A 16,360-nucleotide genomic window follows, 5' to 3' on the forward strand; every position below is an offset into this window, starting at 1 on the left:
CCAGTGAATTCAGTGTGGTTGCCCTCTAGGCTGGAGGGAACAGCAAACCCAAGGAAGTTCGCCCCTCTGGAAGAACTCGGTTCCGTCTGCCCTGACAGCGGCTGACTGCGCATATCCATCTGCTGTAAGACGCATTCTGACTTCAGGGAAGAGTGTCTTAGAATCGATGAAACACTTGGGGACACACACTGGTCCCAGCATTCCCACGTAAAGTCACCTCCCTCCTCCCAGGTGCCTCTCTGCCTCGCTCCTTCGGTAGCTTCCACGTGAACCCCCGGAGGCGCAGCAGTACTGGTAGTCCCTCAGTGCTGCTTTCCATCAGCACTGCTGCATTTTGTCACTGAATGTGCCTAAGGAGCCGGCCATGGCTTCTCCGTGCTTACCTGCCAGAGCACTGAGCAGAGATGCTCTCTGTTCACTGGTCTGAATGCCCCAGAGGCCCAAACTGCTTTTTGCTGTTGGAGCTGCTGGTTAACGCTCAATTCCTGGGCTCAGCACCAACATTGGCGCCGTGAACAGGCTGGCAGGAGGGAGCAGGAGGCCTCTGGGAATCCAGGGATCACTCTGGGTAGGCCTGAGCGACAAGTGAGCCTGGCACGTGGAGTTTTTATGTTGAGCACAGTGCCCCTGCCTTCTGTTGCCTTGCTCTCTGGCACATTTTCCAAGAGGGCACACAGATATGCCGCTCTTTCACCCTGAAAAGCTTGAAACCTAAAGGACTGCTGCATGGTTGGGAAATTACTGAACCTCAAGCATCTTAGGAAGGTAAGCCTCTTAAATTACCACAGTCCTTTCATTTAGAGACTTCAGTTTAACCACATTGCTAACAGATGGGAAAGCCACACAAACCAGGGGAAACCTACTTGTGGATGGCCTTGTTTCAGGGTGAAAGTCAGAGCTTAGTCACAGGAGGCCTTTGCATTTGAACCTGGTTGGAGCTGGAGTTAGAACAAAGTCACTGCTGATGTGCAGAAACTTTCCTTATCTTTGTGTGGAAAGGACGATTCCATGCTCTATGGGCGTGGTCAGTGGGATAGGGACTCTGCTCTGGGCCTTCCTTGCATCCGTGTGATGTCAGGCAGTGGGCACTGCCAGTCTGGGCGACTTTAGCCAGGGTGGCAGGGCATATCCTAATGTAGCCTGCGTCCCTTCCTCTAGGCTCTTGAGTACAACATCTTCGAAGGCATGGAGTGCCGTGGCTCTCCCCTGGTGGTCATCAGCCAGGGGAAGATTGTCCTAGAAGACGGCACCCTTCACGTCACCGAAGGCTCTGGGCGCTACATCCCTCGAAAGCCCTTCCCTGATTTTGTTTACAAGCGTATCAAGGCAAGGAGCAGGGTGAGTTGCTCTGGTCTTAGAACTGTTTTGTCATGGATTCCATTCAATTTCATAAACCCTTTGAAGTACTTTGAGTCAGAATATGGAGATAGCGTGGAGGAGTCAGAGAAAAAGGAAACATGGCATTTTTATTCCTGGAGTCCAGAATGCCAGTGGATTCAGGTGTGTCCTCAGCTGGCCAGGATGAAGTGAGACCGCACCGTGTGCTGTGATAAGGTTCAGAGGAGAGAACTGCTAGTCCTGGGGGAAAGTGATGTGGGGAGAGGGCATTTTGAGTTGGGTCTTGGAGGGTAAGTAGAAGTTTGACAAGTCAAAGAAGGGAGACGAGGGAATTATGTAGAGAGAATGTCATGAGCATGGGAAGTGTAGGGTGTGTTCATCACATGGGGACTAGTTTCCTGCCCTGGGGGCTGTTAGGCCGGGATGAGTGGAGTAGTCGGGGTATCCCAGGGAAATCCCAGGGAGAAAGATTGGAAAGAAATCTGGGGCCAGATCTTGAACATGAGACCAGATCCTTTTCATAACACTTTTGGGATTCCTGTAGGTTTAAATGGAAGTGCTCTGGGGACAACTACTTAGTTTTTATAGAGTAACCATTTCCCCATGACCCACCTTGGCGGATCATCTGCCTGGAGTCATGGGGCTGGCTCATGCTGACATCTGTCCTTGTGTCACCCTCCTCCCCTGAGTCTCACAGGCTTCTGTTCCTCCCACATCGGGAGGTCTCCAGGGAGGCATCCTCTGTGAATGTGCCTTGACCAAGGGGTCTTGTGTCTTGCAGCTGGCGGAGCTGAGAGGAGTTCCTCGTGGCCTGTACGATGGGCCTGTGTGTGAGGTGTCTGTGACACCCAAGACGGTCACCCCAGCCTCGTCTGCCAAGACATCTCCAGCCAAGCAGCAGGCCCCACCTGTCCGGAACCTGCACCAGTCTGGATTCAGCTTGTCTGGTACGATTATGGTTTGGGGAGGGCCCAGGTCTGCAGGGGCTGGTGAGTTGGGAATCACTTTTGTAGAAGGAGATGAAGCAGAAATGAACAATATCCCCATTTTTCTCAGAGTGGGAAACAGTAATGCCACAGAGATATAATTCACAGCCAGTGGCCAGTTGGGTTTCAGGATCCTGGCATCAGTTTATATCACATGTAATACCCAGTATATTGCATTAAGAGGACTTTTTCCCCTATGTGTTATGTAATCCTTTTCCATCCTAAAAAGGATGCTGTGGTATTTCAGTGCAGGTGACCCTCAAACAACATGGGTTTGAACTGCGAAGCTCCACTTACCATGCGGATTGTTTTCAGTAAGTACAGTTGGCCCTTCCCATGTGTGGATTCAACCAAACACGGATCAAAAACAGTATTTTCTCATTTCCAAATGCAAATCAAAGATAACATTTTTGGTCCATGTTTGGTTGAATCCACAGATGCAAAGGGCCAGCTGTAATTAAGTTTGGGGGGGTCAGGATTATACGCAGACTTGACTACATGGGTGGTTGGCACCCCAGCCCCTCTGTTATTCAGGGGTAAACTGTGTGCTGTGGTGGTTCAGTGTATGGAGCTTCAACAGATCAACTTCATACTCTGAATGCTTGCTGGCTGTGCCTCTCAGTCTTTTCATATATAGAATGGATACAATAGTAATAGCTGCCTTATGGGGTTGTTGTGAGGATGAACTGAGTTAATAAGCATGTAAAGTGCTTAGGGTAGTGCCATTTGAGAGTTGTTAGCTATTTGCTAGGATAACATATGGTGTCAGGGACGAGGAGAGGAAGGGTCAAGATTCTAGAGCTTCCTCACTTCAAGTGACCCCCTTTGGTTGGCCTGTGGCTAGAACAAATCTCCCCAAGCCCCACACATGGATCTGTAGCTGGGTTTTTAAAACAGTCTGATCATTTTTATTCTCGTCAGATGTGCTGGTTTTTAGAACACTGCCATATATGCCATATACAGATTCCCCATGTTTAAAAAATTTAAAAATAGCAAGCTGTAGTTTTGTCATAAAGTAGAACGGGCACAATGATGTCTGTGCTACCTGTGTCGCCAGGCCATTCAGTTGTGGGGAGCTGTCGTTACTCCTCCTTTTGGTGGGACAGATGAGTAGGTGGGTAGTGTCGGGGGCACGTGATGCCAGACACGGGCTGCAGCGTCATGGAGGCCACTCTCCAGCTGCCACACAGCCCGTCGAAAACCTGAAATGCAGTGTGATTTCATACATAGTTTCACATTTTCAGGTGACAGATCCGACTGGCTTCTGCAGGGCCTGTGTTAACACTGTCGTCTCTGGCCACCTTAAGCCCATCCCTTTTCTGTGCTTGAAGCTCTCGGTGAGGTCTTGAGAGGATGGAGAGTGGGCCTGGCCCTTTTGCCCCTGCACTGTGTTATTTCAGTGAAAGCATGAAACTCTGAAACTCTGTTTTTGACCCTCTCCCCTCTCTCTCCCCAGGGGCTCAGATCGATGACAACGTTCCCCGTCGCACCACCCAGCGCATCGTGGCGCCTCCTGGTGGCCGTGCCAACATCACCAGCCTGGGCTAGAGTTCCAGGGCCCATTCCACTGGGGTTGGGCAATGGGACACCTGAGGACATTCTGAGACTTCCTTCCTTCTTTCCATCTTTTTTTTTTTTTTAAGAGCCTGTGATAGTTACTGTGGGGCAGCCAGTTCATGGGGCTCCCTCCTGGGCCCCACACTCCATCCCTCACTTGGAATCACTGATTTTGCTCACCCACTTCCCTGCACATCTACAAATCTCATGCCACGTCTCTCCACCAACCCCATCCATGAGACCACATCCAACACTCAGACATGCAAAACAGAGCAAATCACCCCGAGGGTGTGTTCCACCTCCACCTCTATTGTACCTGTCATCTTCCTTTTCATTGCAAGGGAAGATAAAGTGAAATGCCCAGAGCTGCCTATTTATTTTTAAATTTCAAAAAACAAAAACATTTTCTTTGTGGGGGTGAGTGGGGATGGGTGGGGGAGGGGGGGTTTCTTTTTTTTAGATACTAAGTTGGAAAGCCTAATGTTAATCCAAGGGGTTTGAACTGGACATCCTAATGATGCAATTAGGCAGCCACCAAGCTGATTCAGGATGGTTGGCCAACTCATCGTGTCCCTCCTGGGAGGTTCCGGAGTGTCCACGCTACCAGCTATAGTCTTCTGGGTCGGCTGGTGATAAAGGGCAGGTGTTCTTTTTGGCCTAGATTTTGCTGCAGATTAACTCTTTGGAGGATGCTCTTTTCCTTGCTTCTCTTTCTCTCTCTCTCTCTCTCTCTCTCTCTCTCTCTCTCTCTCTCTCTCTCTCTTGCTTTTAATTCATTTCATGACTATCTCTTCCTTTGTGTTCCTCTGGCCCTTGTCTCTGAGATACTGTTTTCTTTCCTTTTCCCACTGCCTTTCAAATAACCAGGTCTACCCGTCCGCTGTGGTCACAGAACCTCCCTGGGAGGGTGTGAGCTTTGTCACCACAACTGTAGTAATCTGCTGTCCTTGTCCCTGTGAAACTGGTGCTCCTCCCCCCCCATTACAAGGATATGTGTGTGAGTTTGAGCTACTGCCCAGGTGCAGGGAAGGCCAAGGTACCCAACCCACTATCCCACGTGTGCCTAGAAAGACCCTGATTCAGTGCTGAGATGTGGCAGAAGTCTGAGGTTACAAAATGTGAGAGCTCTTCCTTCGAGCAGTGCTAACTGATTAGACACATTCAAACCTGGAGATTGAGCCCCAAAACCCAAGTGAGCCCACCAGCCCTTCAGGCCAACCACCAGCTCAGAATTCTTGAGCTGGTAGAAGTCTGGCCTCAAGAACCTGTTTGCTGGCTTAAGCATCTTGGGGTTCCAGAACATAGTGGGGCTTCTCACTTTGGGGGGGAATATTTTTTCTTGTCCCATTATTTCAAAAGACATCACACAATATAGGGAGGGCTTTTAAACTCAGAAAATTCTTGGGATAGTGGACTCGAAGTCCATTTTACTTTGCAAGAGGAAACATCTGTTTAATGAATGATACGTCACATCAGAGCTGTTGTCAAGAGAAAACCTTACAGATCCAACATGGGCCCCTTAGAGACCAAAGGTGATCTGTGTCAACATCGCCCCCTCCTTGTCTCAGTGACCCTGTCCATGAGCTGCCTTTGTGACTGTCCCTGTCTTTGCTGATCTGTGTTGCATTTCTTTTGGGCGTGTTTATAGGTTCTCCTGAACAATGTTCTGTCTGCAGGCTTTTATGAAACCAAATCTGCTTTCATAATGTGCGACACAGCAAAGTAGGCCATCCCGTCATTCCACTCGTCTCTCCACACATTCTGCCTTTGGGGTTATGGTTTGGGTTTATTTTTTGTTGTTGTTTATTTGTTATTTGAGAAAGAAATTGCACTTGTAAAGAATAATTGGTTAACTTAATATATTCTTTTTTTTTCACCTGCACTTAAAAGAAATTTGAACCAGTTGGAAAAAAAATTTTTTTTGTTTCAATTGTAAGAAACACTTGCAGCTCTTCAGTGTTCACTTGAGTCTTCCTGCTTTTCCTGTGCCAGGTCATGGTCATTTCGGTTACTTGGATTGTTTTCTTAAAACGACCTACAACCTGAAGATCTCCACAGGCTGTGTAAGCATGTTTCCCTGTTGGCTTGCTTTGTGTGTCTGTTCAATGAATGTCATACGCAAACGCTAAACTGAATCGACAGTGCTCAGAACTGAATAACTGCAGTGACTTGATGCTCTAAAACCGTGTAGGCTTTAATAATAGATGGTTTTAACCCCTGGAATTGTGATTGTGACCCATGAGTGGAGGAGCTCTCATTGCTAAGGCCGACTCATCATCGTGTGTGTAGCCAGAAGAGTACCTTTGTTTTGTAACCACTGTCTTAATGGCAAAATAATGATGGTTAAAAAAAAAGAAAAACCAAGTCTCGTGTTTATTATTCCTTAAGAACGCTGTGTTATATTACCATGGAACACCTAATAAAGCAAAATGTGGTTGTTTCATGGCTGTGTCTGTTGAGATGTTCAAGAGGCAGCTGCTGACTGGGCCTTCCCACAAAACTGCCCTTCCTGAAGCATTCGTGGGTCACTGTCTCAAGAGTTTTCAGTGCATGTCCATGTTGTAACGTTCAGGCCACCTACGTCTCGTTCCCAGCAGAGCTCTGTAGGGCGGCTGTATCCTAGAGAGGCCACGGAGGCCGTGGAGCCCAACTATGACCTTAGTGTTGCCCTGGGAAGCTGCTGGGGCCATCTGGGTGAGTGCGGGTCACCTCTGGGCTCCCTGTGTCCTCACAGCTGGGACGTCCTCGAACTCACTGGGGTTGTGTTGGTTTGCATCCAAAGTCCAGTCCAGGAGCTTGCCAGAGACCCAGACAGACACCACTCATCCTTCTGTCCCCGAGTGCATGTTGGGGCAGCAGCAGCTAGATGCTCTGTCCCACAGCCCCTGCAGCTGGCCCTGGCATTGCAGGTTCTGAAAACACAGGACCAAGAGGGTGGGTGCTGGGGGCTCCCGGCCTGGCCCAGGTCTGATGACAGCGCTCCCTCTTCCTTTCTCTTTGTTTTCTGTCCCTCCCTGTCCAAATGGTATCAGGTAATGCACAAAAATATGCACACTGTACCAAGCTTTTATAAACAGTATTTGGGCAAAGGGAAAATGAGAATAGGAAAAACAAGATAAGGCCTGACTGGGTTAGTGCACACGCCTCCTGTGGGGTAGGAATGCTGAGAGGGAACTCTGAATGCCCCGGCAGCAAAAACAAAATGGAAATGTGGCCTGAGCCAGCAGAGTATTCAGTGACCAGGAGATAAATGCATCCTTCAAGAGAAATACAGAGATTCCTGGTCCTCAGCCCCAAAGACAAGTATGGGGACCCTGGTCACCAGTGTTGCAGGTCTGGAGCTAGCTCTTACACTTGCTTCATTGTGTGCCTGGGATAGAGCTTTGTGGTCAAGGAAAATCAAAGCTGCTGGGGGGAGGGGGCAAAAAGGCTCCTGTGCCCAGGCCCACAGCCTCCTCTCCTAGCTCCTCCCTGGCTTCACCCCACACCAAGACCAGCTCCTGCTCTTACCTGTGGACACTCCAGGTCACATCCAGGTTTTGCCCATCCCTGGCGGACACTCCGAGTCCTGCCCTCTGGAAGATGACTAGCAGAGAGGCTGAGGGGGCACTGGCCACAGGCTTGGGTCCATTTGAGCTGGGAATTCCAGGGGGATGGCCAGAGAGTGGGGCCATAGGCTAAACAGTGGGGCTGGGATATAACTGGTCTGATGTAATCCAAAGGCCTTTAAGAGCATCCAGGAAAGGTAAGTGGGATGTGCATTCTTTGGGAAGGGTCTCTGTCTCACATCACCTCAAGTCCGATCCCCTGGCTGGTGTCTGCAGCATGCATTCTGTGGGCAAGGGTAGATCTAGCCCTTTCCCATTGACTGAGATGCAGAGAAGTTCTCCTCCGCTGGTGAGGTGTGTGTCTCTTAGAGCTCTTGGATGGCTCTGGGCCTTACTGTCCCTGCAAGGTAGACAGTGTTATTACTTGGCCCACCTCCTGGCTTAGGTCTGAGTCAGATTTGCGGAGCAGGGGATGGGAAGGAGTGATAGGGTACTGTCAGAAACAGTGTGCAGAGTGTCTCTAAAGTAGCAATTGGTGAGGACTGATGTCCTTGGAGGTTGCCAGTTGACTGCCAGGACCATGGAACTATGAGACCTCAGACGGTGTCGACTGTCAGATAAAACAATCTGTTGGGGAAGGTCTCATTGATACCAGTTAATATTTATTATGTGCCAGGTGCCGCTCTAAGGGCATGTCACATGGGAACTCAGTTAATCTCAGCAACCCAGAAAAATTGTTGCTCTTGTACAATGAGACAGAACAGAGTGAAGCAACTTGCTCAGAACCAGGCTTAGAACCTGCTCAGTCTGGGGCCAGTGGCCATCCTTTTAATCACTATTATCCTACCATTAATTAAAAAGCTCCCCTTGGAAGGGTTTGGGAAAGAGAGACGGAAAGTGCCAGAGGCAGACTCATGGGCAAAATTGTGGACAGATGCGCTTTGCAGAAAAGAACACAGTGATCTTATGAAGCCAACATGAATTTGGAGACACCATTGGCTCTGGGGAAGAAGAAATGAGGGGTCTAGGAAACACACAACCCGGAGAAAAGTGACTTAGAGAAGGACAAAAAGTGCAAAGGAAGACAGTAATAGAGTGCACTAGGTTTTATATAAAAGATGTGGGGAAATTATGTTGGCCTTGTGAAAAATTTCATTTCTATGTGCACATAGATAATTTTTATAAGAATACTGCAAATGTGAATAAAATGATGCCTATTGAGAATACTTTGAAAAGAAGCAAAGGGACCTAGACATGTTAGTACATTGTCATTTCATGAAGTCTTGATGTCAGGACAGGGCTGGTACTATCAGGAAGGTGCTCGGTTGGGTCCTTGCCAAGCTGGACAAAATGTGAGGGGCATATAAAGATTTATTTTTCAGCTCTGGCTGGTGTGGCTCAGTGGATTGAGTGCTGGCCTGTGAACTGAGGTCGCTGGTTTGATTCCTGGTCAGGGCACATGCCTAGGTTGTGGGCCAGGGCCCCAGTTGGGGGTGAGAGGCAACCAGTTGATGTATCTCACACATCATGTTTCCCTCCCTTCCCCTTTCTCTAAAAATAAATAAATAAAATCTTTTAAAAAAGGTTTATGGTTCAAATAATGTATTACCTTGAGATTATTTATGTGATGAAGAATTCTGGCAGCTAAGCTGTGGCATGGTTACACAAACAGTCCTCACCCTAATAAACTTCACCCCGCAGCACAGAACCATCAGGCACGCTGGAGCTGTGATGGGAACAGGGCACAGTTGAGACAGAGGGGCTGTGCTCCAGCCATGATGGCCTGGCCAGGGCCAGCTGTTTCCAGCTTAGTCTGGTGACTGGGGACACTAGGAAACCTTGATTGGACCCAAATGTGGCCCCTCAGAGAGGAAAGGGCTGGAGGGGGGAACTTACTGACATGCTGTTCACAGCTTTTAGGGTCAGTCCTTCCTCAGAAGACTGAACGACATCCATTTCTGATGGTTCCTTCTTCCAATTTTTCTTATCACTCACTGGGGTCGCCATACTCCCCCATCACACCAGTTCAGGAGGCCTCCGCGTTTAGTCAGCCTGTGTCAGGAGGCCAGCGGACTCTCGGGGTTGCACACCCTCTGCTGGAGACACAACTTTTCACTTTTCCTACTGAGCTACAAGTTAGGTGAGAAAGCAGAGAATGGAGTCAAGGGCTGCTTTGTTTCTAGAAGAATGAGGAAAGGGCTAGCTGTCAGCTGGGATGGACTGTGGGCATCCAGTCTAGATGCAGGGAAATGGGCTCCCACCTTTATCTTCCACTCTCTGACCAGCTCCCCATGCGCCCCTCCCACTACACCCACTTTGTGATGTCCTGTACCTTCAGTCTTGTGACTTGTTTGTCCTTGCTATTCGCTTCCCCCTAGCATCTCACCAGGACCACCTCACCATCTTACTAGCTCCTTCTACTTCCTTGAACCCATGTTCCCCAGTTGCACCTGTTGAATGCCCCCCACCCTGCTTGGAGCCCCCAGTAGGGGTAGCAGCCCTGGTAGCAGCCCTGCCAGGTGCAGCCTCTGCACCCCTCTGTCCTGACCCAGAGTCTCAACTCCAGAGTCAGGGACGACCGCACTGCGCAGAGGAACCCTGGCCGGCGGTCCCCACCCTGTACTCCACGCCTTGCGGTGACTCCCACCAGGTGGAAACTTGGGGCTGAGGTTGGCTGGTAGGTGGGGAAAAACTTCGGTTGTTAAAATGGTTTCTCCTCTGTCAACCTCACAGGCTAATTTGAAGTTTGTATTTCTTGGGTTTTCTTTCCCCTAAGTCAGGGGTGTCAAACTCATTTTCACCAGGGGCCACATCAGCCTTGTGGTTGACTTCAAAGGGCCGAAATAATTTTGGGACTGTATAAATGTAACCCCTCCTTAACTGTTAAGGAGTTGAAATTACACTCGACCCTTTGAAGGCAACCTCGAGGCTGATGTGGCCCCTGGTGAAAATGAGTTTGACACCCCTGTTCTAAGTTCTTTAAGTTACTTAAATGAAATCTGCGTCAGCCAGCCTAGTCCCCTTACTGTTTTCCAAATACGCCCACCCCCTCACTCTCCTTCTTCCATCCAATTCTTGTGCTTGGTGTGAAGGGGACCTTTTGGCAACATACTTTGGCATTATGCCTTGAGGAGTGACCTACGTCAGCAAGAGAGGATGAGAGGTTTTTTTTTTTAATTTTTATTTCTTCTCTCCTGTTATATAGATGTGCTTCTCTGATGAAGATACCAATTCACAGCAAATGATACAAACTTGTCATTCACAGGACTTGCTAGCTGAAGCGCAGGGACTAGAATAGGATGAAGCTAGTGACTCAAAGTTAAAAAGTGGAAAAGGAAAGTGGTAGAGAAGCCAGGAGAACCTTCACGGATAGAGAGGTTCCTGACAAAACAGCAAAGAAACACCTGCAGCAGGTATATTTACAGTGACCTGACCCAGTTAACGCTGAGTTATTTCTTATACTTGGCAGACCTTCCAAGACATTTTGTAGGAGGATTACATACCTTTGTGTATTTCTACCTCAGCATGTTTGCTTGGAACACCATCCTTCTTCATTCTTTGTTTGCCTCAGTGTCTAATGCTAATACTGGTAATAATGAGAATAACAATATCAATAAAATTAGTAAATATAATTTAGCGAGCAAAGGGGAAACTATTAACTCCATTTTATAGATGAGGAAACTGAAGCTCAGAGAAGTTAAACAATGAACCCAGCCGCATATTCCTGGAAGTGGCAGCATGTGAAATCCATGAGTCTCGTCCTGGGCCCTTTTGCTGGGACAGGAGAGGTGACAGAGACCCCTGGGTCAGAGTGTGGGCCCTGAAGCGGGAGGTGTGGGTGTGAACCCCAACTTAGCCATCTCCTAGCTGGGTGCGTGGCAAGTCATTGAAACTCTGTGCCTGGCTCCTCCTTTGTAGGTTGGGGATAATAGCAGTGCACCCTTCTATGGCTGAAGCGCAGGGACTAGAATGGGCTAGTGTGTGAAAGGGCACTTGGATCACTGCCTGGTCCACTCAGTGCTCAGCAGGGTTATTGTTACACTCACCGCACTGTTAGCCTTTCCTTCTTTGACCTTCTGGGTATCAGTACTCAGCATTCAAAGTCAGTACTTAATGCTCTGTACTCAGTAGATGCTTCTCAATTTTACCTTATGAGAGAATCAGCTCTTTAAAAATAGAGACACATTTTATTAATTTCCCCATAGCATTTAGCACAGTTTCTTGCACAGATAGGTGCTGAGTAGATGTCAGTTGAGCTGTGCTGTAAGCAGACAGTTTAGTACTTAAGAACAAGACTCTGGAATCCCACTAACCTGGGTGCAAACCCCAGACCTGCCACCTGCTAGCCATGTGCTCTTGAGCAAGAGACTTAGCATCGTGTGCCCCAGCTTCTGCATCCGAGCAGTGGGGATGGCCAGTCTGTTCCCCTTATGTGGTGCTCACGCTAAGCCCTACAGCAGTGCTCGCTATTACTGTCGTTTTCTTTTTAAGAAGCATGTTCATCTCCCAGAGTAGACTGTAAGCTTTTTGGAACACAGGACATTTAAATCAAAGTGGCTCACTCAATGAGAGTTTCTCCCAGCAAATTCCAGCTTGGCCATTGGAGGCCAGGAGTCTCTCTGGAGTGTCTTTCCTCTAAGGTGTAACACAGTGACCCTGGCTCCTTCCACGCTCTGAAGCCACCCTCCTCAACACGTGCCTTCCCGTGCTGGCAGATGAGGCCCTAGGAACAGGCACAGCATTTTTACTTGCATTCCATTGGCCAGAGCTCATTGCATGACCCCCCTACATGCTGCTGGCTCAGGGAGTATGGGTTTCTTGTGTCCCCAGGATGACAAGGAACAGTGTGGTCAACACAGGGCATTGTCTCTGCCACATGAGGAAAGGGAAGAGGTTGTTCCCCAAAGGAAAAATCAGGGTGACAGATGTAGAAGAGGGATGGAAAATACCACTGATTTCACTACCCTTGGATTACTTACAGGTTGTTTCCAAAGCCCAAGTGCCTCTCCACTAGAGGACAATCTCACCACTTTTATCTTTTCTTTCCTGGATATTATATTTTATTTTTTGATATATTTATTGATTATGCTATTACAGTTGTCCCATTTCCACCCCTTCACTCAACTCCATCCTGCCCTCCCCCTCCCTCCCACATTCCCCCCCTATAGTTCATGTCCATGGGTCATACTTATAAGTTCTTTGGCTTCTACATTTCCTACACTATTCTTACCCTCCCCCTGTCTATTTTCCACCTCTCATTTATGCTATTTATTCTCTGTACCTTTCCCCCCTCTCTCCCCCTCCCAATCCCCTATTGATAACCCTCCATGTGATCTCCATTTCTGTGGTTCTGTTTCTGTTCTAGTTGTTTGCTTAGTTTTCTTTTGTTTTTGTTTTAGGTGTGGTTGTTAATAACTATGAGTTTGCTGTCATTCTTACTGTTCATATTTTTTATCTTCTTTTTCTTAGATAAGTCCCTTTAACATTTCACATAATAATGGCTTGGTGATGATGAACTCCTTTAACTTGACCTTATCTGAGAAGCACTTTATCTCCCTTCCATTCTAAATGATAGCTTTGCTGGATAGAGCAATCTTGGATGTAGGTCCTTGCCTTTCATGACTTGGAATACTTCTTTCCAGCCCCTTCTTGCCTGTAAGGTCTCTTTGGAGAAATCAGCTGACAGTCTTATGGGAACCCCTTTGTAGGTAACTGTGTGCTTTTCTGTTGCTGCTTCTAAGATTCTCTCCTTCTCTTTAATCTTGGCTAATGTAATTATGATGTGTCTTGGTGTGTTCCTCCTTGTGTCCAGCTTCTTTGGGACTCTCTGAGCTTCCTGGACTTCCTGGAAGTCTATTTCCTTTGCCAGACTGGGGAAGTTCTCCTTCATTATTTGTTCAAATAAGTTTTCAATTTTTTGTTCTTCCTCTTCTCCTTCTGGCACCCCTATAATTTGGATGTTGGAATGTTTCAAGATGTCCTGGAGGATGTTCTTCATTCTTTTCTGGTTGGATGTTTCTTTCTTCCTTCTGGTCCACACCATTGAGTTGAGTCCCAGTTGCCTTCGCATCACTATTGGTTCCCTGTACATTTTCCTTTTTTTCTCTTAGCATAGCCTTCATTTTTTCATCTAGTTTTTGAACAAATTCAACCAATTCTGTGAGCATCTTAATAACCAATGTTTTGAACTGTGCATCCTATAGGTTGGCTATTTCTTCCTCGCTTAGTTGTATTTTTTCTGGAGCTTTGAAGTGTTCTGTCATTTGGGCCATTTTTTTTTGTCTTGGCACACCTGTTATGTAAAGGGGCGGAGCCTTAGGTGTTCCCGGGGCGGGGTAACCCTGATTGCTGCACTGTGACACTGTATGTGGGGGAGGGGCCGAGAGGGAGCAATGGCGCTTGCTCCACTTTCCACCAGATTTCAATCACTCCCTCTGCTACCCACAATCAAATTGGGCCCCTCTGGTTCTGGTTCCCGAGTGGGTGGGCTTGTGCACACTCTAGGCCCCTGTGGGTCTCTCCAACGACCTCTCCTGTGAGGCTGGGAGTCTCTCCTGCTGCCGCCCCAACCCCCACGGGCTTATTCAATCAGAGGTTTGAGGCTTTATTTCCCCACGCTGGAGGCCTGGGTTACGCGGTCTGCTTCACTCCCCGCCGTTCGCCCCGGTTTATCTGTGGGCGAGTGTGGGGCTGCGGGGTACTACCTGCCGCTCTGCCTGTCCCATTCTCTGCCACTCTGAGTCCGGCTGTCTCGGTTTATCTGTGCATGAATGTGGGGCCGCAGGGTCCTCTAGTGGTCAGACTGCCTGCCCCGTTTGTCCCACACTCCACCAGTCTCGGTCCCACCACGGCCATGCGAGTCCTCTCCACCCCGGTGCCCATCTCTGCCCCTCCTACCAGTCTGGATGTATGTTTCTTTTTTGTCTACTTGGTGTCGGACTTCCTTGCCGTTCGATTTTTGTCAGTTCTGGTTGTGCGAGGAGGTGCAGTGTGGCTACCTACACTGACATCTTGGTTCTCCCTCACCACTTTTATCTTAAGAAAAATGTGAATTTGATTCCCAAAGCGCTTGCTGCGTCTCAGAGATCTCTTGGTCATGACTTCAGCTTTCAATGCAGTTGTCTTCAGTGCTCAACCACGAGTTCCCTCCATGGGCGCTTACTTGGCAGAGAGAAAAGGGCAATGTTGCAGGGACTGTACTGACACACCTCCATGTGTCTCCCTCTGCCTGACAGTGTGTGAAGAGGTGGATTCCGCACCAAACCCAGGTACAATAGAAAGTGATCGAATGAGATCTCAGTCTACAGTGGAAAGCAGACTCATAAACAAGTAACTGTGATTAGGCTTGTGCCAAAACTGTAAACCACAAGACACACAAACAAGAGGATGTAGCTAATTGGAGTGGGAAAGACTCCACAAAGAATTCATGAGTCTGAAAAAAAATGACAATAAAACAAAGCTTAAAGTGGAGACACCTGCTACTGCCGAGCTGTCACCCAGAGACCCATTCTCTCTGCATCTTGGGCTGGTTCATTTCCAAGGCTACCTACCCATCGGATCCTTAATGTGAACTCTTGGTTTAAACTGTTTCAGGACCAAGTTGACAAAATGTCCTATTTTTCTGGTCCTGCTGTTCATTGCCCAAGAAGTTTTCTGTCAGAGCTTAGTGACTCATTTGCAAATCTGATAGGAGGCTACTTGTTGAAATGTTACAACTTCACAAGGTTACTGCACTGCAATTATTACTGCTCCTCCTCTCCTCTTCACCTTCTCCGTGCCCCACGCTGCCACTCAGCACCCACCCATTCCAGACTCAGATGAATTGTCCTTGGCTTCGTTACCGTTAAACACTTGCTTTCCGTTCAATGTGGGGTCTTGTGTGCCATTGCCATGCCCTTTTCTTCCTGAATGAGTCTCAGTTGACCCAGAATTTGTTGAGGAATTTGCAATGATGGTGAAAAACTGAGCGAAACAGGTCTCCCGCTAGGTGGCAGCAGTGTACAAGCTGGGAGAGAGGAAGGGTCTGACCCTTGAAACACCCAGAAAAAAGAATCAACACCCAAGTCAGTGAAGAACCCATTCCTACACAAACACCCAGCCAGAGACCCAGGGGCTCTGGCCGTGTTCTGTGTATGAGGAGAACGACGGTTGACTCTTAGCTTACACATTAATACAAAGTGGGTGTATAGATTTAACAAGAGTCACTAAAAAAGTGGATTACTGGGGCCAAAGTCTCAGATCGCCCCCACCTTTGCCCCTCCTTAAATAAGACCATCTTCCTGTTACAGGCGGCCTGTTTTCTAATAGCTTTCTAATAGTTTACCAGCTGTGTCATCCATAAGCCAACCGACACAGGAGGATCTGGCTCTGCATGTCTCCTGGCAGCCGGTTTTTGTTTCGTGTTGATGTCCTGCGAAGATGGTAGAGAGATTTCTTACACTCCACACCCGTCATTCATGTCTTAGATAAGTATGGTACATATGTCATGATGAGTGAACCAATATCAATACATTGTTAACAATGGAAGCCCACATTTTGCTCCTATTTCCTGAGTTTTTACCTATTGTCCTTTTTCTGAACTGAGATCCCACCCAGGACAATACCTCCAGCTCTGCAGGCCCCTCCTGGATGGACAGTGTCTCAGATGGTCCTTGTGTTGGATAACCCCAGGATTCTGACGAGCACTGGCCAGGTATCATGAGGACTCGCTCCATGGGGACAGACAGGATGCCTTTCTCATGATTGCAGGGGGTTGTGAGTCTGGGAGGATGACCAGTGAGGTCAAGTGCCATTCTCATCACCTCGTATCTGTCTCTTCCTATCAAGGGTACATACTATCAATACGGCATCCCTGTATTTCTCTGGTTTCTCCTCTGCACAATTGTACTTTTCCCCCATTTTCATCTTGTCCCCTCTGGAAGGAAGTCACTG

General features: G+C 48.1%; 1 protein-coding gene across 3 annotated transcripts in view; it reads left to right on the top strand.

The window, feature by feature from the left end:
• Window positions 1-6,324, top strand: part of DPYSL2 (dihydropyrimidinase like 2) — a 124,156-nt gene extending 117,832 nt beyond the window's left edge. For all 3 annotated transcript variants that reach the window (XM_024560893.4, XM_024560894.4, XM_045195691.3), the window contains exons 12-14: window positions 1,159-1,338; window positions 2,120-2,285; window positions 3,781-6,324. In XM_024560893.4, the coding sequence (XP_024416661.1) occupies window positions 1,159-1,338; window positions 2,120-2,285; window positions 3,781-3,872 (438 nt within the window). In that variant the 3' untranslated portion in view covers window positions 3,873-6,324. The remainder of the gene's footprint in view (window positions 1-1,158; window positions 1,339-2,119; window positions 2,286-3,780) is intronic.
• The last annotated feature ends 10,036 nt before the right edge of the window (window positions 6,325-16,360 follow it).

The sequence above is a fragment of the Desmodus rotundus genome, chromosome 9, assembly GCF_022682495.2.
Source record: "Desmodus rotundus isolate HL8 chromosome 9, HLdesRot8A.1, whole genome shotgun sequence".
Taxonomy (NCBI): Eukaryota; Metazoa; Chordata; class Mammalia; order Chiroptera; family Phyllostomidae; genus Desmodus; species Desmodus rotundus.